Consider the following 21,692-nt stretch of genomic DNA (forward strand, 5'->3'; position numbering starts at 1 on the left):
GAAGGGAAAAAAAGGAGCTTTCGTAAAAAGTTTTCAGTTATGTAGATTTACCAAAAGAATAATTTCTATTTTTTTTAATTCAAAATAAGCTTATTATATTTCTTTATTATATACATAAAATATGTAATAAAATACAAAATAAAAATCATTTCAATCAATTCCCGGAAGCCCCAGAAAACTAAAAAAAAAAAAACATCTTTAACCCTTGGAATGCGGAGCGGGGTCGTTGAACGACCCCAGCGCTATGTTTCGTGTTATATCTCCATAAATATATAAGATACCATTCCCATCTTTTGGAAATAAGTTCTTTGGTTATCTGAGGAGGTTGTGTAAAAATTTCAGCTCAATCCAATCACCACAAGAAAAGTTATTAAGGAAAATGTAGAAGAAGGGAATTCAAAAAATGGTGTAACTGTCATGCTGCGGAAAATTTTTTAGAGCATAAACAACATAAAACATAATTAGAAGCATGTAAATGTGCAAAACAATAAAGAATATTCGAGAAATATTGCCATTTATCACTTTGCGGGAAGTTAGGGGAATGTGGGGAAGAGTGAAAAAAAAATTGCAGTTTCTTGGCAAATTTCTCAAAAAGAAATTGTGAAAAATGATTGAAAAATGTTTTTCCCTAATATCTCCTTCTAAGTATTTTAGGGCGGCGAATTTGTGGTGCAGGGTGCAAGAGGACTATATAAGGAATCTATAGGCACTAACCCGACAACTCCAGGTTGTATAATTTGGGAGAAAATTGGCCTTCTTTTTGGGGTCGTTCAACGACCCCACCTTCGCATTCTACGTAACTACCAAGGCCTCCGCATTCCAAAGGTTAAGATTCACTGCTGACCAGCTCAAACCATTGCCTCATTGCATCACTGAGAACGAGAGGCAACTGCCCGAGATCTCTCACAATGACGTAGTAGGGAAAGGGGAAGGTGTCCAGGTAGTACTTCATCGTGATATTCTTCTTATCGGCTGAGAAGCACGGCACCCGGATATCCATGATTGAGTGCTTATTGTCCGGATTATCGATAATCACGTACACCGTGAAGATTCTCTGAAGTCGTGCCAATTTCACCGCATCCTTGACCTTCTGTTCACCTTCACTGAAAATATTTCGTCCATCGCTGAGGATCAAGAGGAGATTTTCGAAAATTCCATTCCCCGAACCACCGGATGTGTCTTCCTGCGCCGCCGTCCGGATAAAGTTGAGCAATTCGGCAATTCTGCTTTGATTTTGCTCAAAATTCAGATACTTCACCAACTTTGGGCCATCAAATTGATCTGTGTGATTGAGAAGGATCTGCGGGGATTCTCCAAAGGAGACAATGCTGTAGGAGAGAATGAGGAATTAGTTGCTGCCTCAGAGAGATTTTTTTTTAAACTCTAACCTCAATTTTCCACTTTCAAGGAGCGTCAGGGCTTGAGAAACAAGCGAAATGGCTTCAAGAGTGAGTTCTTTGGAGTTGTTGTGGTGCATGGACTTGGAGTCATCGATAGCGATTGTGATTTTGTAGTCCCGCTGGGCAGGTTTGGTCCTCCTCAGCCAAATTTTATCCTTCCGGAATTGCGAAGCCAGATACGGGATAATCTAAAAAATAGAGACAAACCAATAAAAGAAGTTGAAAATTAGGTGGAAGCTCCGAATTACCTTTTTCATGTTGATCCTTCGTCCTGTGCGGTAGTCTCCCTTCATTCTTGTACACTTTGTGGGTTCCAGAATTAGCCGAAGTTGTTCACAGAGATCTCTGGCATTCTGTGTCATCTTCACCGACACTTCCTGCCACTTCTCAAAGTCCCCTTGCTCGGGGCGAGCCGTTTTGACGGATGTGGCTTCTCTGTGGAACATCTTTCGCATCTCAAGCGATTCCCTGACATCCGGTTCATCAGGGAGCGTTGTATCCTGCACAATATCCATCTGGCAGTGAGCAGCTGTATCATCGGATCGTTTTGCTGTCATTGTTGGGATTTCTTCTCCCTCAATTTCTCCCCTTTCAACTTGTTCGCATCTCTCCATTTGCTTCTTCTCGTCTTTCTTCGAGGGCTTGGAGGATTCTCCTTCAATCTGCTCAGCATCCAACATTTCCACATCCTGCTCATCTGTCTCCTGTTCATCATCATCATTCAACTGATTATCCGCATCTTCAGCTTCTTTTTCACCTTCCTCATCAGCTTCATCTTCATGCTGAATCCTTTTTGCCTGCTCTTCTGTTGCATTATCAAGTGTTGTCCTATCGGACTTCTTTGCATCCTTAACGTGTTGATATTCTTCCGCTTCCTGCTCATCTTCATTCTCTTTTTCCTGATCTGTTGTCTCTTTCATCTTTTCAATTGTTTTAAGCTGTCTTTTGGACCTACTCGAATCACCAAGGGTACGATCTTCATTTGTATTTCCTTGCTTCCTCTTTTCCTTCTTCTCAGCTACGGATTCCCTTTCCTGAGTCTTTGCTTCTGTTCCTTCGGAAATTCCTTTATGTCCGGATTTTGATTCCTCATTCTTTGCCTGCCCGACTCCTTCTCTATCTTCACCTGTTTCCTGATCAGCTATATCTTCCTTTGACACTTGATCATTTTTCTGATCTTCAATGGCCACTTGATCGGCTGATCCCTTATTCTCACTATCAGGCATCGCCTGGACATTGTCCTCCTTTGAAGCTGCATCCTTTGACTCGTGATTCTCTGGCCTTTCAGGATTCTTTGCATCCTTATTCTCTTCTTCTTCTTCATTATCTTTTTCCTCATCAATTTGATCTGGAACTGTTGCATCTTCATTCTTATTTTCTTCCTCATTTTCTTCATCATTTTGAGCATCTTCACCTTCAGTTTTACTCTCAGGCTTTGCATTGATCGCATCTTCATCATCATCACTTGAATCTGAATCATTTTGCTGTGTCTTCTCCTTGTTTTCTCCGTCTTCTTCTTCATCAACAGCCTCCTCATCTTCATTGACAACTTGCTCCTTCATTGTATCAATATCAAAAGGATTCTCTTCATCTCCTTGATTTTCATTCACATCATCATCATCCACATTGCAGCCATCACCGAGATCCATTGGATCAGCTTCGGGTGGTTCCTCCAATTCATTGTGGTACGGATTTATTTGATCTTCATCCACTTCGGGTTCCTGCATTGAATCAATTTCATTCTGCTTTTGTTTCTTCTCCTGCTTTCCCTCCGGATTGGCAGCATCGAGTCCATCTTGATTCCCTTCAGCACCATCCTCCTTGTCAGCCGCCAGATCATCATGAGTTTCTTTCGTGTCATCGGATCCTTTGCCCTTATCATCATTCATTTCCTCTTCATTCTCATCTTCACCTTCTTCATCACCCCAGATTTGATCATCGAGCTTTTCAGCTCCTTCCTCTGTTTCTCCCATCTGTTTGTCAGCATCATCTTCTTCCCCGTCATCTTCACTTTCATCATCTTCATTGTTTTGATCAACATCTTGAAGATGCGAATCGAAATCTTCACTCATTTCAATACCTTTCTCCTCCTTGCAATCACCCTTTTCCTTCTCATCACCAGCCTTATCTTCTTCCCCGGGCTTCTTTGCATCTTCCAACTGATCTTCAGACTCAATCTTATCCGACACATCCTTCTCCTCACTTCCATCTTCAAGCCCAAATCCTTCACCCTTCTTCCCTCCTTGTTCTTTCTGTTTCTCCTCCTCCTCAATGTCGTGCATCAAGTCCTGCGGTATGCAGAAACCTTTGGCAACAAGCTCAACAAATACACCTAACATGAGTGAAAGCATCTTCATTGAAACGCGATGTACGCTAACTTGCTGTGTGACAAAGTATTCCGCAAGGAGGGCAAACTGCTGAAGAATCGGAACTTTCTCCACCATCGCCTTCATCACTTCCATCTTCCTTTCCGTTGGACTTGTTGAATATTTCACAGCAAGAATAATTCTTTCTAGTTTTGTAGCAATAGTTTGAAGATTCAAATCTGCAAGATCTGCATCGAGTTTTGAGCAAATTGCTTCTTTTAGGTGATTCTCCAGAAGAGGACTATCTTCATCTTCTTCGGTATCCTTTGCTTGATCTTTAGAGGAACTTTGGAAGGTTGTTGCTCTTTTGAAGAGCTTCTGCATTGCAATTCTCACGGAGAACATGATATTTTCAACTTCCTTCACAATATTCTCATCTGTGTCTGTTGAAGATGCTTCCTCGGCCTTTCCCGCAATGTTTTCAAGTGAATTGAGAAGATCCTGAAGAGGTTTTTCAATGAGGAGATGCCTGTCTTCGAAGTGAAGGTTGTTCTTCATTTTTTCAATAATCTTCACAATTGCTGACAGATCTTCCCTGCAGGAACGGATAAAGTCAATCGAATGGAACTGAACGGTCTTTTTTGCATTGATCTTCTCAATCAATTTATCTGTGTTTGCAATGACAGAAGAGCTCATCTGAAGAAGATCTCTTACAACGTCAGAATTCCTTGTCAAATCTACAGCTGGATCTTTCAGCGCCATTAGGTTTTGATTGAAACTTTCAGGAGTACTGTTGAGAAGGAGTTTGAACTGCTCCAGAACATTCCTGATCATACAGGCACTCTGGAGAATTTCCTCAATTTTATCATCCAAAACTGGGAAGTTCAGGGAAGCTTCCAGATCATTGGGACTGACAGATCTTAGAGCTGTACTCAGATGAACTAAATTCTCAACGCTCTTCTGAATTGTCTGCAAATTTCTCAGAGAAGAGCTAACAGTTCTCCTCTGCTTCTGCATCAGTTGGAAGAGATCAACGGAGAATCCTTTAATCCTGTCTGTATTCTGTAAACCAAGCTCTGAACTTGGAACTTGCAGAGTTGTTATCAATCTTTTGAGCCGATAGCAGCATTTTGCAAATCTCCCATCAACGTTCTCAGCAAAGGAAATGAGGTTCTTATTGAATTTCCTTTTCAGCTTCCTGTCTTCCATGACGAATGGTTGAATCTTCAAATCAACAACTTCAGGATTCAACGAGAACTCCATCAATCCTGTGCGGTAGCTCAGGCCAAGCGATGCAAGAGTCTTGAAGAAGTCTGCAAGGGATTTGCGTTTTTGATTCAAAATTTGCTTTGCCTGAGACTTTTGCTTGGCTCTCTCGACGCTCCGATCTACTTCTAGTTTCCTCAAGCTCTCACTAACTTCCACGTAGTCATTGGTGAGCTGCTCAAGTGCGAGAATATTGCTAGGATATTGGGAATGAAGAACAGTTTGCTTAACAAGATCCCTTGAAACAAGGAAGATTTTGACAGAGTCCTCACAACGATCTTTCAGCTTTTCCGCTACGAGGAAGTTGTTAACGTCGATTGTGTAGCGAAGATGACCCTCAGTGGTCTTTTCCGTGAATACTGGAGGAGTCTTAGCTTCCTCGCCAGTCAGGAGTGGAGTTATTTTCTCCCGTAAAACTCCTTCAAACTGCTTCATACACTTCTGAACCTTTCTGTGCATCTCCTTGATGTTATTCTTCATACTTATGTAGGAAAGATCTGGGGTATACGAAGCAATCTTTACGCGTTCCTTCAATTCCTTTTCAATCGGCTGACGCTTTGTCTTGACGTAGTCCTCAATAGCTGGGAGAAATTGGCTAAAGTACAGGTGAATGTTGAAGATTACAGCAATCAACGTTTGCTTCCTCTCATCGTTTCCGGGGATTTGCATCAGGAACTTCTCAAAAGCTTTCAGAAGTGCCAAACGGAGTGAAAATTCTGCAAAATTGGATGTTTCCATGAATTGATTGAGTGTCTTCATGATGTCTACGACTTCAATGCCATCTGATGCTCCATCGAAGGTGTCAAGAGTTTGTGAACTTCTACCACTTTGCATGTACTCATGAATGAGGTTGAAGATGAAGAACCAGTACTTGTAGCCATTACTCTTTACCCTCTCAAATGCATGCGTTAAGCATTCCCGCCAGTACTGAAGCTCAAGCTTCGTCCACCTCTGAATGAATTCCGTTGTTCGCACCTTTAGATCCAACATATTGTTGCTCCTGTGAGCTACACTATTCCACTCATCCAGCCTCTTCCCCAGCAGCTGAAAGCCAGTACTGAAGCGAACAATTGTGGACGTTACGGGGAAGCTTTTAAGGCGATTGACAATGGTAATGATGTCCTGAAGAGCTGCATGATCAGGCCATTGCTTCAGCTCATTCTCTGTCCGCACTTCAATGGCATTTAGAACGTCCAAACAGGGGAGAATTTCTCCGACATTTGCATCCTTGTAGAAATTAAATTCTTTCCCCTTCTCCAGACTTCCAGACAGATCGTAGTTCTTCCGTGAAACATTCACCAGGATTCCCATTCCCAGATAGGAGGCATCATCAATACGACTATTGAGGCAATTGCCAAAGTGTTTGAGGAGGTTCTGGAAGACTTTCACCTTCACCGCATAACTCTCCAGATAATCAATCGTCAGATCTCCACGGAAGCTCTCCGTTAGATCCATTATCTTCACAAAACTCTCTGCAACAATTTTCACATCTTCCGCCGTGAAGACATCTTTCTTCGTCGCTGCGGATGATTTGTTCTTCTTGTGGATCTGTTCGAGTGTATCATTCTGGAGCAAATCTCCAAAATCTTCCGACACTGTTGTTGGGAAGTTCATCTCAATCTCTTCCTGCATTATGGCATCTTCATCTTCCGTTTCACATTTTCTGTTCGTCACGTAGAGACTTTCTTCCTCAATTTGCCTCTTCTTCTTCTCATCTTCCTGCTTCTTCCACATTCTCGCAAAAACTTTGAGGATCTTATTGTATTTCATCATGAGATTCTCAGAAACTTCCTTCCGGATCAAGACGTCATTTGTTGTTTCATTGATCTTCACCTTCATCAGCTGCAGGAATAGTTCTTGGCCATTTGGAAGATCACCCAGGAGTATCTTCAGGACAATTGTTTGAATGTTCTGAATCTCCGAAGGTACTCTTACATCCGGGAACTCAATGAGACTTTCCAGGACTTGAGAAAATTGATCTGTTGCAATTTTTTCTGGAAGTTTTGCAGCCAAATTCGAGGCTTCCTTCAAGTGATCAACAATCCCAGACATGCCGTATTTCAGGAGTGTCACAGCGTAGTCAATTGGCTCCACAAAATCCCTGTAGTGCGTTGAATACTGCGGTAGGATGTGAAATTGAAAATTCTCCGAATTCTTCATCCACGATTCGAATTTCTTCGCAATCTCATTGCAAAGTTTTGCATCCTTCCTTGCATCAACCGCTACAGCTTGTGTCAGGAGGCTGTGCAGATCTTTCGGGTGGCAACAAGAGTGGAGGAAGTGCTTAATATTCCGACTCAATTCGCTGTAGACGCAAACTTCTGGACGAAGAGCAAGTCGCTTTGCCAATTTCTTCTGAAAATCTTCCAGCGAAGCGAGTTTCTTCTGAAAAATCTCCACCAATTCATGACCGAGAAGGGCATATTTGCACACAATTCCCATTGATTGGTAAGCTGCTGATAAACCCTGCAGATGCTTCATGTCCTCTTCGAGATAGTTCCTCTTGAGACGATGCTTCTCAACGGGATCAAGGAGTGGCAAGTGGCAGAGTAAATTCAACTCAATCGCCCCAATGAGGGAATAGAGAATGCTAGCTGTGAGATTCATTTGCCTGCGATCTGTTGCTGTTGGAAGATCATCGACAACTTGATGGTTTTGTGGGGATGTTAGTTGTTGCTCCAGGAGATCCACAAGAGCCTGTCAAGAGGACAAATTTTTAAATAATAAAGAATTTTTCAAAATAACAAATAAAACTTACAAAGAAATATGTATTGAATTCAGCAAAATTTTCATTCTCAACATTCAGGCATTGATCTCTTGTGTACTTGACTTCCTCAAGGAGATTCCTGCTCTTCGTCATCGCTGATTGGTAGTCAATTAATCTGAAAGGATTGAAGATGAAGAATTGGAATAAAATTCAAGAGAAAATTGAAGAAACATCCGCAAACTTACTCAAGATTGAAGAGATTCCAAGACATGCACTCCATGTTACTCCAGAGAATCTGCTGAATCGTCTTCAAATTCCCCTTGAAGGCTTCCAAAATGTCAAACCCGGCTTCTCTCAGATCCCCACTGGGATTGAGGAGAACCCCAAAGATTCCTTGCGTCAGAAGCGGCCCATTTCGTTGGTAATCTTCATCTTCGCTGTAACGATCGGTATTTCCAATATTTCTATACTTTGCACTGATCACATTCATAACTTTTTGCTTCCTCGCTTTGTCCAAAACTTTCAAGTTTGTACTGATGATTGGATAAAAATCCGGATGATCCTTCAGGATCTCTGACAAATCATTTTCCTCTCTCATCTCAATGAATCTTGCCAAATCCCCTGCAAAGTCTTGATCTGTCTTCATTGCAACGAGATTAATTTCACTCGGAGATGAGTATTTCGTCTGCAGGAAGAATTCTCTGTTAATTTGCCCCTTCAGCCCATCCGGAAGAACGGCCTTCATGGCAAAATACTCAAGAATTGGGATTAATTCCACAACGTCCATCTTCAGTGGTTCATTTTCACGATCACGACTGATCATTTCCTCCAATTTCTCTTTTAATTTTTCAATTTGAGAACTTTCTTCGTCATCTTCAGCGTAATCTTTTCGGTGAATTTTCATAAAATCCTCTTGAAGATTCAAAAATTCCCGACTTGTGATGATTTTTAAACGTTTCGTGGCTTCTTCGTGAGAGATTTTCCGCAAATTCTGTGCCATTGAAAGATGATCTTCGAGGAATTTATTCAATTCCGCCTTATGCACATCCCTTTCTTCGTACAATGGTAGAAACTGTGTGATCTTCTTCGTGAATAACTTCCGGATTCCATTAAGAGGATGCTTCTCCGCAAGGATACACGTGGAGATTTTCCGGAGACTCCTTGCGAAATCTTTCAAATTCTCTTCAATATTTTCTCCTTCCTTCAGCGGATTTACAAGGTTCTTAATCAACCACTTAATGTGCAGGATAATCTTGTTCATTGCAACATCATCGAGACGCTTATTGATGCAGATCCTCTCGCTGCACGCTGCCAGGAGTCTATTTCGCCACAGCATTGCCAGGAGGGCCATTTCGAAGAAGCCCGGGGAAGAAATTTTCACGGATCTGAGAATTGTGACTTCGAAGAAATCCTCCAGAGTCCGCAGGAAGGGATAGAGATTGCGGAGGAGATTTTTATCAAAGGAATCAACGAGAATATTCGTACAGACAGCCTTGGAGTAGGTTATTGCGTCGATATTGGTGATTTTGAGTGAAGCCATCACATGGATTTCATTGACAAAGGCATGCCACATTGTTAGGAGAAGCAGACGCATCTGATGCACCACATCCAGCTTTTCTTCTGCACGAATCCTCGGGAAGATACGACTGTTCCACGGAAGAGCTGGATTTATTGAAGAATTTAAGAATTCATTGATTTTCTCAGCAATTTTCTCGTTGATCTTCAAAATTCCCGAAGAATCTTCAATTTTCTTCATCTCACGATCAATGTAGATTCTCATTGTCTTCACATCATCACGCGCACTCATGCTGTAGACGCAGAACAGCAGATACCTCCAGAATTGCTCCTCATTCCCAAAGTTTATCAATTTAAATTCTTCAGACAATTGATGGAGGATTCCTGGTTGTTGTGGATTCTTCAGGAGGCACAGCAGTGGTTCACAGTTGAGCTTAATCCGCGCCATTTGGGTCAATTTATCACTCCGAATGATCACATTCTCCAACCCAACTTGATTCCCTTCCAAACACGTCACTTTCAGCTCACTGTCAATCTCCTCTTCAAGACGATTCCGATAGAACTTCAGTCCAAAGCCCAAAATATCAACATTTGTTGATCTCACGTAGACTTCAACAGCACACGATCGCAGCATTCCCCTGCAAGGAGGCCTCAGTGTTTGATTCTCAACAACCAGCAGGGCAAATTTGAAAAGATGATTAACGCCAAATTGACTGAATTCCGAAACCCCCTTCAGTCGCTCATGAATACGAATCATGGCGTCAATTGTGGATAAATTCCGTACACCTGCATCGTAGATAATGTGCCTGAGATCATCCTTTGTGTAGCGATCGCGCTCCAGGAAAATCTCCAGGCAACGATTCCTCATGGCGCGGGAGATTTCTCCATTTTTCGGATCAAGTGTGAGGAAAGCCCGGAATTCGGGATGCTTCGCAATCTCCTCAATACGCCCCTCACTTGTTATTCCCTTCTCAGACAGCAGGAGGGTTCCATTGGATTCAAATACCGAATTGAGACGATCCAGGATGGCTGATGAGCACATATTGACGTGCTCAAGGCACACAAAGTGTCCACTTTTGAGGCATTTTACAATCTTCGAGTCTACCCACTCAAAATGCCCGCCAGTGTTGAGACTACTGGAAGAATCAGCGATTTTCTTCAAATTCTCAATGATCTTCTCAACAAGATCGTAATTTGGGGCATTAGGAAGGGATCCTTTAATGCTTCTTAAGCCCTTGAAAACTTTCTTTAGCTGATTTATTCGATTACGGAAGAGTTGAACTTCATCCGAGACACTCATCTTCATTGAAGCTCCTGGAAGGAAATTTATAATCATGTGGGAAGGACATAAAGTTAAAGGATCTAAAGGACGCTACAAAGCTTTATGATAATTTGTTTGTCTAATTCTAACGTTTTAACATATTTTTGAAGCTTTTGACATTTCTTTTTGAACGTCTAACGTTTCATTTATAACGTTTGACGTTTATTTTCTAAAATTTGACATTTCTCTACCAAAGTTTGATATTTGTTTTCAAACGATTGATTCTTTACTTTATTCTTTATGTTTGATATTAATCTGTAACGTTTGACGTTTCTTTTCTAACACATAACGTTTCATTAAAAAGTTTGACGTTTCTTCTCTAAAAATTGACGTTTGTTTTCCAAAATTTGACATTTCTTTTCAAACGATAGACTTATTATTCTTATGTTTGACATTATTTCTTAACGTTTGACGTTTATTTTTAACCCTTGCAGGACTTTGCTGGCCAAAGTGGCCAATTCGACTTTTTTCAATCGCCCTAGAATTAAAATCTATTTAACATTTTGAGATAAATTCTACATCTGTGAGTTTTATTACTTCAAAAGCGTGGAAAGAAAACTTGGAAAAATATTTTCTTTCGAGAGAAAAAGAGGGTCAAACTTTTGAGGTTAGAAACCTCAATCCTTCAAGTGTTAAATTCCTAACATTTTATATCTCAAGTTTAACGTTTCTTTTCAAACAATTGACTCATTATCCTTTTGTTTGACATTTATATTAACCGTTTAACGTTTTTTTTCTAATACCTAACTTTGACATTTCTTCTCTATAATTTGACAGTTCTTTTCAAACGATTGAGTTGTATTCTTATGTTTGACATTATTTTTTAACGTTTGACGTTTCGTTTTAAGCTCCTTACGTTTCATATCTGAAGTTTGACATTTCTTCTCTATAATTTGACATTTCATTTCTAACGTTTGACATTTTATAACGTAAAATTCCGTTTTTTTTTTTAATTTTCATATGATTTTCATATTACAAAAAAAAAAGTTTTTGAGTTCAAAAGAAAAAACCAAACTTCCTGAATTTTCAAAGGATATTTAGAGCTTACCTCGTACGTTCTTCAGGAGCATATTGTACTTCTCCCATTGATCAATGAGCCCAAAAGCATCCTCATATGAAACTTCCGGATCCTGAACGAGGACGGAAGATTTTGCAAAGTCAAACACGTGCAGCTCAATAATCTTTGCAACTTCCTCGAGATGTCGATTGAGATCAATTTGCTGGAAGCTTCCTGTGACGGAATCATCAATTGTATCAACATCTAGCGGTTGATTGAGCAGCGAGCACACCAAGTCAATTGATTTTGTCTTCCCGCAATCCGCAGGGCCACACAAGAGGATCGGCCGGGCAATTTCTGTGCATTCCAGCATTGTTCGCATTGTCTCCAATTGAGATTCAATGATCAACGGACATTTCTCCACATTCCCCCTTGATGGCTTCCTCTCCAGCTTCATTTCATTAATGTACAGGTGCGTGTCGGTCCAGTAGAAGCTGACATTCCGGGAAATCTCATCCAATGCATCAGTATCCACGTTGAAGACTTCCGTGAAGGTTTTCTTGATGAAATTCCTATCGTGTTCACTCCTCATCCTCTCAAAGTAGACAATTTTCATCTTCTCATAGATCACTTGGATCAAATTTGACGTTCCCGGATGATATCCCGTCTTGGGATTGCTCACAAAGTCACACCATCTTAGGATATCTCTCAAATTAATCTCAAACGGACCACCACGAAGGCCAAATTCCAAACTTTCAATACCTCTGTCGAGGATTTGGGAAAATTCAACCATTTTCCGGGGCAAATCTGCAAATTCCGCGTTGAATTTCTCAAAGAAACTCCTGTATTGGGCTTCAATGACGTGTAGAAGGTCATCTTGATGCAATTTCCGGAGGTAGACCTTTGTGAATCTATTGAGGAAGCTCTGTGGCAACCCCTTGCGTCCTCCACCCTGTTTTAGGGGATTCTGCGATGCAAAGATTCGCGTCTGTGTGGCAAGTTTGAAGGTTTTATTGAGTTCTGGGATGAAGACTTCCCCGCGATGATCGAGAATGGCATTGAGACCCTCAAGAACACTCTGTGGGGCCAAATTTAGCTCATCCAGCAGTATCCATGTGTCTTCAGCCTTCAGGGCTGCTAGCAGTGGTCCATCGCGCCACACAAAAGCCCCCCGAGGAGCTGACGCATCACCCTTTGTGCCTCCTTCGGAAAACAATTCCAACGAATGATCATCTGCTGGTAAATCCGTCCCAAAAAGATCCGCCAGATCTGTGTGCTCACACAGATTTATCCTCACAATCTTGTGCCCCGTAGCTGCGGCTAAATTCACCACAAGGGATGTTTTTCCCACTCCTGGAGCTCCTTCCAGCAGGATTGCCTTATTTAGCGTCAAGCCGGACAGCAATTGGAAGAGATTTCTCTTTGTTGTCGGAGCTGTGAAGCTGAAATCTGTTGAGTGGCTGTCACAGTTCGCTGCGAAGGGAATGTAGAATGGATGAATTCCGAATTGATTCTCAAGTTTCTGGACACAATCTCCACGATTCCTTAGCAAATCCTTCGTTGTTAGTTTGCTGTTGAATAATTCACGAAGTTTCCGGAGGAGGAAGTTGGCAATTCTCTCTCGAATCTTCTCTGTTTCACCTTCACGATGCGGAAGCATCTCCAGGAAGTCCAGGAAGAGTGTTTCAAGGCCAAAGAAGAGAATTTCCGGCAGGCTAAGGTGTTTCTTGCTATTCGCCAGGATGTACTGTGTCCAGGAAACAATGTCACGCACGGAGAAATTCATCTTGTCCACTGTGGCCTTCATGTAGGAGAGAACATCCACAATACACTTGGCCAGGGCAGGAGCTTCCGGAAGGGCGTGCGTTAAATGGTGCAGAGCAATCTTCTCGAGGTGCTCTGGGGCTGTGGGGTTTGTGCACCAGATCTCCGTAAAGCGATTCCTGAGTGCCGGTGAGAGTTCCTTCTTCCCGAAATCCCCACCGGGATTCATTGTGGCCAAGAATTGAAAATCTGCGTGAGCTTGGATGATGAAATCGTCATTTGCACCGGAAACAATGAGTCCCTGATCAATGCCACCCTTCTCCGCAAGGAGAACCGTTCGCTCGGGTTCGAGGATTGAATTTAGCCTCTCCAGGATGGAATCATCCGCAAGGGAAATTTCATCCGCTAAGAAATGTGTTCCTTCCTGCATGGCCAGCACAAGGGGACCATCTGCCCATTCAAAGAGCTGCTTCTTCGTGGCTTCCTTCTCCCCACGGAAGGGTCGTAAACCACCCAGGAAGTCTGCAGCTTCCGTGTGCATATGGCAATTGAGAATCCTCACGGGTTTCCCCAGAGTTTCAGCCACAAGCTGACAAACAGTCGTCTTCCCACATCCTGTTGGCCCAACAAGCAGAACAGGCTCCTTAAAGGTGAGTGCTTTTGCCACCTGGACGTACATCTTGAGAATATCACTCGACCAATGGATTCTCCGTGATCCTGGACACCTCATCAGAGCCCCCAAAACATCCTTCGTAACGGGAGATGTTGCTCCGTGATAGTTGAAAAGATTCTCCAAATCCGCCACTTTCCGGAAGTTTGTCATGAGGGCAGCTTGAATTGCTTCCAAATCACTCTCATTCCGTACCTTTGCCGACAACACGAGGTACCCCTCATCCACTAAATGCTGATTCCAATCGTACTTTGCATCATCCAGCAATTTCTTGTCCGCCAGCGTGTAGCGATTGCCCCACCGGAAGAGATCTCTCAGTGTGAAATTGCTCCTTGTCACATTCCGACGATTCGTATGGAGTTCCGCCATTGTCCTGACCATCTTCTCAGCATGAGATTTCGGGATCAGGCAGCGTTTCTCGAGAATCTCAGCCAGCTCATCACGCGGAATCTCCCCAAAATGCAACTCAATGAAGCGATTTTTGAATGCCCTGGACAGGGTTTTCCTGCCCCCGTAGAGTCCTGGTGGATTCTGCGTGGCAAAGAGCATAAAATTGGGATGAGCCTTGATGAGGGTTTGAGTCTCGGGGATGAAGAGCTCCCTGTTGTCATCCAGTACACGATTGAGAGCTTCCAGAATGTCGCTGGAGGCGAGATTGAGCTCATCGAGGATTATCCAGTAACCATGACGCATTGCCTGGACAAGGACACCCTCCTGGAAGGTTAATCTCCCCGTAACATCCGCTGTGTACGTTCCAATGTACTCCTGAAGGTCTGTGTGCTCGTGATTATTTATCCGGAGGCAGTGATTCCCACTCCTTCTGGCCACGTACTCAATCAAGCTGGTTTTCCCTGCACTCGTTGGTCCCTGCAGAAGAACCGGAAGCCTCCCCAAGGAGATAATTCTCGAGAGATCTTTGAGATTTTGTCTCACACTCTCAGTCAGGATGTACGTCTCCCACCCCTGGGGCTCCTTTGCCCCACACTCAATCCAGTATCCTTCGAAGAATTCACATTCCTGACCAGGAGGTTTGGGAATCTGGTAGCCTAGAACAGCCTTGAGACGTTCTGGTGATCCCAGAAGGGTTTTCTGGATGAGCTGGAGCACAGTGCGATGGGATGTGCCGTCCAATTGGGTAAGGAAGCTCATGCAGAAGCTCTCAAAGAGATTCCTCTCAACGGATCCACAGAGATTCCTGGCGCAGATGGTGAGAGCACGACAGAGCGTGCGTAGGGAGTAGACTGGCCTATTCCCAAGACCATCATTGAGCTCCAGTCGTGCCATTTTCCGCAGCTTCCGGTACAGCTCCACAACATTCATCACCTTCCCCGTCTGGATGCCCGTATTCTTCAGGTAATCCCCCACGAGGCAACGCAAATCACTCACATCCTTCAGTTCATCCACAAAGAATTCCGTGAAACGATTCCGGATGCCCACAGGGAGGTCTTTCTTTCCAATATCCGTGCTTGGATTCATGCAGGCAAATAGCCGGAAGGCGGGATGTCGCTCCACGGGCACATAATCCCCCTTCTCGAGCAACACAATCGATCCATCGGGTTCGAGGATTGTGGCCAAGCATTCCAGGGTTTCCGTTGAGGCTAGATTGATCTCATCCAAGAGGATCCACTCGCCATTCTTCAGGCAATTAACCAGAGCACCCGAAATGAATGCAAATGACATATTTATGGAATTCCGAAGCTGCCCAGAGAGCTTCCGGAGCTTCCCAACGAGGATTTCCCAATTCTCCCGAAGCTTCTTCCCCATTTGCGTGCCAGCCTTCACCTCGTACGTGGCCAGTGTGTGCTCAACAACCTTCAGCATGGCCTTTACAAGTTTCCTGTACTGCTTCCCGGAATACGCCTCCGTCATACTCGTGAGGAATTTCTCATTCTTCCCCGCGTCAAATGTTGTCCGGATGAGGTACTGGAAGTCCTGGAAGAGCGGTGTGACCACATAGTGGAGATCAACAGGCTTAAATCCACCCACAAGGTCAGAAATGTCCGATTGATTGTTCATATTCACAACGACAAGCTTATGAGCAGTTTGATGGGCCAGGTATTGCACAGCGCTTGTCTTTCCCACACCAGTCTCTCCCACAAGGAGGATGGGCTCATTCTGTTGCACGGAAACTGCAATTCTCTCCAGTAAACACGAAGCAAGTCGCGTGAAGGAGAAAGTTGGGACGCTACTCTCGAGAATCTTGCTGATTGACTTTACGCGATTGGCGTCAGTCTTCTGTTTCTTGCTACTCTCGCATTCCAACGGACTTTGCTTCCTTTTCCCCCCTTGGGACTCCTCCTCATTCCTCCAGCGTCCCATTGCAGCTCTTCCAACGCGAATCACGGTGGAATCTATCTCAATTTCTGGCTTAAAATCTTCAGCGAGAGCCTGGCAGCGGGATTCAATGATTCCCAGCTTTCCTCCAATCTTCTTGATCAGCTGCGTCTTCTCAGTGCCATCCGGAAGATGCGAGCAGAGGAGATCGACGGAATTTTGAAAGACTAAATAGGCACATTCAGTGCTGGTGACGTTGAAATTGGGATGAGAACGCTTGCAGAGCTTCAGGAGATCTCGCGTGGAGACTTGACGTCCGGAATTGGCGCCACTAGTTAATGTTCCCACCTCCTGATCATCCTCTTCGTGGCGCCCCTTTGAGAATGTCAAGAAAACATCCACAATCCTCCCGGCAATTGTTGTTAGTTTCGGGAATTTCTGCCGAATGATCTCACAGAGTTCCTCTCTGGACAGCGAGAGGATGTTCACGGTGAAGAGGTGCTTTTCCAGCAGAGAGAATACAGAAGATGCCCCACCTCGTTGAGATCTCAGTGTGATGAAGAGTTGAAAGCCCGGAGCAATGCGAATGTTCTCCCGGAAGCCAGGAACGCTGAGGAAGCCATTTTCAAGGAGATTTGTGAGGACAGTGCACACATCTGGTGTGGCAAGATCGAGATCTTCAAGGAGAAGCCAGTAGCCACTGAGAATTGCCTGCGTGAGGACACCTGGTTGCCAGATAAACTCTCCCGGAATATCTGTGCATCGATGCTGCCCTAGGAGGGCCTTACTGTCAGTCTGATGGCCCAGCTGGATACGCAGGAAGCCACTTTTGGCGTCTGAACCACCATTTTGGGGGGAAATGTGTCCAGTTTTCCTCGCCAGCTCATCCACAAGGGTCGTCTTTCCCGCCCCAACTGGTCCATGGAGACAAATTGCCTTTCCGGAACCAATTCCAAGGCAAATATTCCGGATATTGCTCCTCGTTGATTCAACGAGTATCAGTCTGTCTGATTCCTTCGCCATCTCATGGCAGAGCCTTCGATTTTCCGCATCAAATACAGCCAGGAAAACTCCTTCAACATTCACAACATTCTCTGAACTAAATTCCCACGAAATCTTCTGACCACGTGTTGGATTCTCCTCCACTGGCTGTGAAGATGTTTGCAAGTCTCCCTCAGTCATCTTCCGGGACAACTTTACATCCTCAGCAATGGCAGCATCGAGGGAATCAACTTCCCGGCTAATCATATTCGTGAGTATCCCCAAAATTTCATTACAAGTCCTGAAATTTCCCCAAAAAAAGGATTTAAATTCAAATCAGAAGATGAAATTGCTCAAAACTTACATCTTTTGAACGTCACAGCCTTTGTTGAAATATTCCTGGAGGAATTTTGACCATTTCCAGGCATTCCGGAAGAATTCTCGATCAGCTCTGAGGAATCTCAGGCAGCATTTAGAGATTTCCACGGTGGAAATGGGTTGAATGCCACCTCGACGCTTCTTCTGTGGCCTCTCCTCGGAAATTGCATCAAATGGGGAAGGATTTTCCTCGAAGAATTTAAAGGAAAACCTGCGCAAAAGAACAGAGATCTCAGAGATTGCTTCCAGAACTCCCGAAAAAGTTATTCTTTACCTCAAAATTGCTCTACTGTAGGCCACTAATTTTGACAAGGCGACACATTTGGCCCTGTGAAGCGCCTCACATTCCACCTGGGTGAGCTTTTGCCCCCCATGTGACTCCTGAAAGGCTTCCGAGACAATCAGAGGCAAAACTTCCCGGAATTCCCTTCCAATGCATTCCGTATAGTCCGGATGGATGATTTTCTCAGCGAGATGTCTAATTACTTTCATGATTACCTCCTCATTCCAATCCTGGAAGGTATTTCGGGGGAATTAGTGGAAAATGTGGGGAAAAGCAACATCCTCAATACATACCGATAACCTCAAAAGCTTTTCAATCAATTCATCTGGAGATTCAGAAATTTTCCTCACTTCCTTCAGTGAATTCTTCCACTTAATCACATCAACTTCCATTTTCCTTCCAATTTAGAATGAATTATTAATTTATTTTCACAGGAAAACTGCAGGAAAACAACGTGTTTTGCAAGCGATGGAAAATGTAAACACAGTCACACGTGCGCATTGATAAAAAAAACAGAACTTGATTCTGGAATCACTGAAAGATTCTTTGGAATCATAACCTAACTTTTCAATTTCACAGGGAAGTTGAAAAACTCAAGGAAAATTGATGAAAATTCATCAAAAAGGTAATAAAATGAATAAAATACAAAATAAATTTTCGAATCATGATGAAAAGCGTCAAGACAATTGAGGAAAATTAATATAAATCATGAAAAAACAACATGAGTCTATCCCGCGCATACTTGATTCTCGTGAATCTTTATTCATAAATCTTCCGGAAATTTTTTGATCACAATAAAATACTTAAAATATAGCTAAAATGTCTTTTAAAAGAAATTAATACAAATTTCGAATGGATAACGAGGACACTTGAGGGGTTGTCTAAACAATTGGGTGTGCTGCCATGCGATATCCCCTTTCCCGCCACTCAGAACCGCCTTCATGACGAACTTCCGGGAGTTCTTGAGTTTCTGCACGTCCCGGACTATCTCCCCTGAATGAAAGAATATTCAATACAATTGCATGTTGGAAGATCTTAATGATTTTCAAGGAGTTTTTCTCACCATTTTCATTCATAAAAAGCAATGAAATCCTCCCATTTTCATAAATCTTCGTTTCGAAATTAATGAAAACACTGGCAATGCTCAGATTCTGGGCAGTGAAGTCAAATCTCCATTCAATGGAAGCCTCATTGGTGTCCTCTGTCCTCGCCAAGTAGGTCATCTTCCAATCGTGCTCAACTTTGCGGAAAATATTGTGGGAAGCATACTGACATGAATTCCAGGATGGGAATGTTTCAATGACCTGCAGCTCCTGCGGACTCTTGATATACTTTTCGTATACATCGTTGGAGCAGGAATACCGAAGATTGAACTGCCTGTGCTGCTTATCCATGTCAGTGGCGGTGAAGGTGAAAAACTGCCCAAAAATGAGAAAAAGGGAAATTATCGACAAGCCAAAGCTGAAAAATTGATAAAAATTCTCACAGCATTCGATTGTTGTTCCCCACGGGATTGCTTCCACGCCAAACTCCCGGAAGATCTCCCCTTGAGCTCATCTTCATTCGGTTTCCTTGCCACGGTGAATCCAATGACTTCTGCAAGGGTTCTCTTGGCCAGATACTTCTTCTTAGCTTCGGTGCAATCTTTTTGCTTCCTCTCGCGAATCTTTATGATCACTCTCAGTAGCTCATCTTCAGAACATCTCGTCCTGCGCTTGAGAAGCTGAGTGTGATCATTGCAGTACCTCCACGTGACATCCTGAATGTCATCCTTGGAATGGGCAATAACGTAGTCAACATTCCTCTTCCAGCCGTGCTGGTACATCAGCGGAGCATCCACAACACTATCCGAGGGATCAACATGAATCCAGCGCTTCTGTGTTGTAGAATAGACTTCTGTCCACACGTGATCAAACGTAGCAACCACATATCGAGCATCATACCCTAAGCAGCGACAGAGGAATGTAAAACAGTTCGCGTACTCTCCGCATCTTCCCATCCGGGTGGTCAGGAGCGTAGCTACATCTTCGTAGCGATAGAAACGTGTCACAGTTGAGCAGCAATGAAGCTCTTCCACGCGAATCCCATCCTCAACCGATACAGATGATCTGCCATTGGTCTGTTTGCACACCTTGCAGGGAAGTTGATTGATCCACGTGAAGAAGGAATTCCTGAACCATTCTGTAAAGTCCACAAGGAGAAGATCCATAAATGCCGGTTCAGGATCTTTCCATGTCTTTGCCTTGATGGCTTTCTGAATCTGTCGCAGCTTCTCCTGCGTCTGTAGCTTCAATTTCTCAATCGGAATGCACTGCCTTCCGAATTCCTGAAGATCCTCATCTTCATACGACATCACAAGTTGGGCTCTATTCACAATGCCATGCAGGAAGGCATTGGAACTCCTTACAACGTTCAGGTTCTCGTTAAAGGCATGTTTCCTTGCCTTCCTGAACACAGGACGTTGATATTTTTGCTGAGATGAACATGACGCAGCACTTTCAGCCTCACTCCGCGTCACCTTTTCCAGGGAATTTTGGATGATGGCACGGTGTTTCTTAAGGCTACCCACGAGGACTTTTGTGGAGAGCGTGAGACATCCACTGTCCTCCTCAAATCCCAGCGCAATCAGTAAATCCTTCATCCCATCGAGCACCAGAAGTTTCTCCTTAATTGTCTTATTCTCCAGGCGAATTGTGCGGTATTTGAGGTTCTTCGGTTCCCCAATTACATTGTCCAGGAGTTTCAGGAGTATTCCCACACTAACACGATACTTTTCCACGTCTTTTTGGGCAAGATTTTCCACTGCTTTTTCAATGAACGATGACATTTTTTTCTCTTGTTTTCCTCAATCAGCTGTGATATAACCTCAAAAAATGTTTTTTGGAGCATGTCCCAGAAGATGCGGATCCTCACCTATTCAGCAACAATCTCAAGATGTTTTTGGGCACGGAGATTCCCATTGAAGCCTCCTCTCATCTCCTTACAAAGAATGTGAGTGACAACATGAAAAAACACAAGAAAATTCACTAAAAATTAAAAATTTTCAGAGAATTCCTTCACACATCCCCAGTCTTGGGAATCATCCAGCGAAAGAAGTGGAATGAAAAGAAAATACGGGACATGGACAAGCTTCCTGATGACTACACACTCATCTATAGGAATCCCATGTACAACTACGTCACGGCAGTTACCTACATCACTTCTGGAAGCTTCCTGGCGATTGGGATCTTTGCTGCTCATGCTCTCATTACGGGGGAACTATCGTTTGATGCTCAAAACATCGAAAATACTGTGGTTGGTCCGCTAACCAGTGATATTACGGAAGTCTACATAATGGGAGGATTCTTTATCCTTATGAATGTAATCCTGAGGATAACGCTCAATCGTTTCCCGCTGAGGATCTACAGAAAAGGCCAAGAGTGAGTGTTTTACAATTTTTTTTCTTTATTTTCTTCACTTAGACTTTTTTGATTTATTCTTGCAGGTATTTGGCCATCTACACCTGGAGACTACCCTTTCGAAACGTAGTCCTGGATTTTCGTCAAGGAGATGCAGTTAAAGTCCCAGAGAGAGGGATTCTGTGGAAAGACAGCCGGTATACCATCAAAGGACGCAAGAATATCTTGCTATCTGAGTACTTCAAAGCCCCCATTGAACTCCACACAATGCTCACGCCGATTGAGAAGAAAAAGCTGAAAGAATAATGTTTTATTCTCCATAGAAAGTTAAAGCATTAAAATAAAATGATTTTAGGCAAAAAAGAGTTTTACAATTAATTTAAAATTACCGCCAAAAAGCTTACTTCGTCATTTTTGAGAAATTCTGCAGAA

The 21,692-nt window shown here is 43.3% G+C and overlaps 7 protein-coding genes across 11 annotated transcripts in view; 5 read left to right on the forward strand and 2 right to left on the reverse strand.

The window, feature by feature from the left end:
* The window catches only part of LOC129794093 (GPI mannosyltransferase 3), a 1,193,052-nt gene that overhangs the window by 871,586 nt on the left and 299,774 nt on the right, over positions 1-21,692 (forward strand). The gene's annotated exons all lie outside the window — the stretch shown is intronic.
* The window catches only part of LOC129794120 (cytoplasmic tRNA 2-thiolation protein 1), a 1,132,104-nt gene that overhangs the window by 810,638 nt on the left and 299,774 nt on the right, over positions 1-21,692 (forward strand). The window lies entirely within an intron of this gene.
* Positions 1-21,692, forward strand: part of LOC129794129 (plasma membrane ascorbate-dependent reductase CYBRD1) — a 1,128,201-nt gene that overhangs the window by 806,735 nt on the left and 299,774 nt on the right. The window lies entirely within an intron of this gene.
* Positions 1-21,692, forward strand: part of LOC129794176 (cuticle protein 8-like) — a 500,748-nt gene that overhangs the window by 179,282 nt on the left and 299,774 nt on the right. The window lies entirely within an intron of this gene.
* Positions 74-18,382, reverse strand: LOC129794052 (midasin). Its single transcript, XM_055834633.1, has 9 exons — positions 18,156-18,382; positions 17,854-18,092; positions 17,566-17,790; positions 11,564-17,502; positions 7,925-10,508; positions 7,731-7,854; positions 1,649-7,669; positions 1,389-1,588; positions 74-1,328 (listed from the first exon to the last, which is right to left on the reverse strand). Exons 1-9 carry the CDS (start codon positions 18,252-18,254, stop codon positions 827-829), a joined length of 15,933 nt encoding a protein of 5,310 aa, XP_055690608.1. The 5' UTR covers positions 18,255-18,382; the 3' UTR covers positions 74-826.
* Positions 18,589-20,689, reverse strand: LOC129794087 (peptide-N(4)-(N-acetyl-beta-glucosaminyl)asparagine amidase). The gene is made up of 3 exons (XM_055834695.1): positions 19,349-20,689; positions 18,926-19,280; positions 18,589-18,855 (listed from the first exon to the last, which is right to left on the reverse strand). The coding sequence occupies exons 1-3, from the start codon at positions 20,687-20,689 to the stop codon at positions 18,689-18,691; spliced, it is 1,863 nt and encodes a 620-aa protein (XP_055690670.1). The 3' UTR covers positions 18,589-18,688.
* LOC129794154 (uncharacterized) lies at positions 20,744-21,614 on the forward strand. Its single transcript, XM_055834794.1, has 3 exons — positions 20,744-20,853; positions 20,910-21,281; positions 21,347-21,614. The coding sequence occupies exons 1-3, from the start codon at positions 20,750-20,752 to the stop codon at positions 21,564-21,566; spliced, it is 696 nt and encodes a 231-aa protein (XP_055690769.1). The 5' UTR covers positions 20,744-20,749; the 3' UTR covers positions 21,567-21,614.

This window comes from Lutzomyia longipalpis, chromosome 3 (genome assembly GCF_024334085.1).
Source record: "Lutzomyia longipalpis isolate SR_M1_2022 chromosome 3, ASM2433408v1".
Classification (NCBI taxonomy): domain Eukaryota; kingdom Metazoa; phylum Arthropoda; class Insecta; order Diptera; family Psychodidae; genus Lutzomyia; species Lutzomyia longipalpis.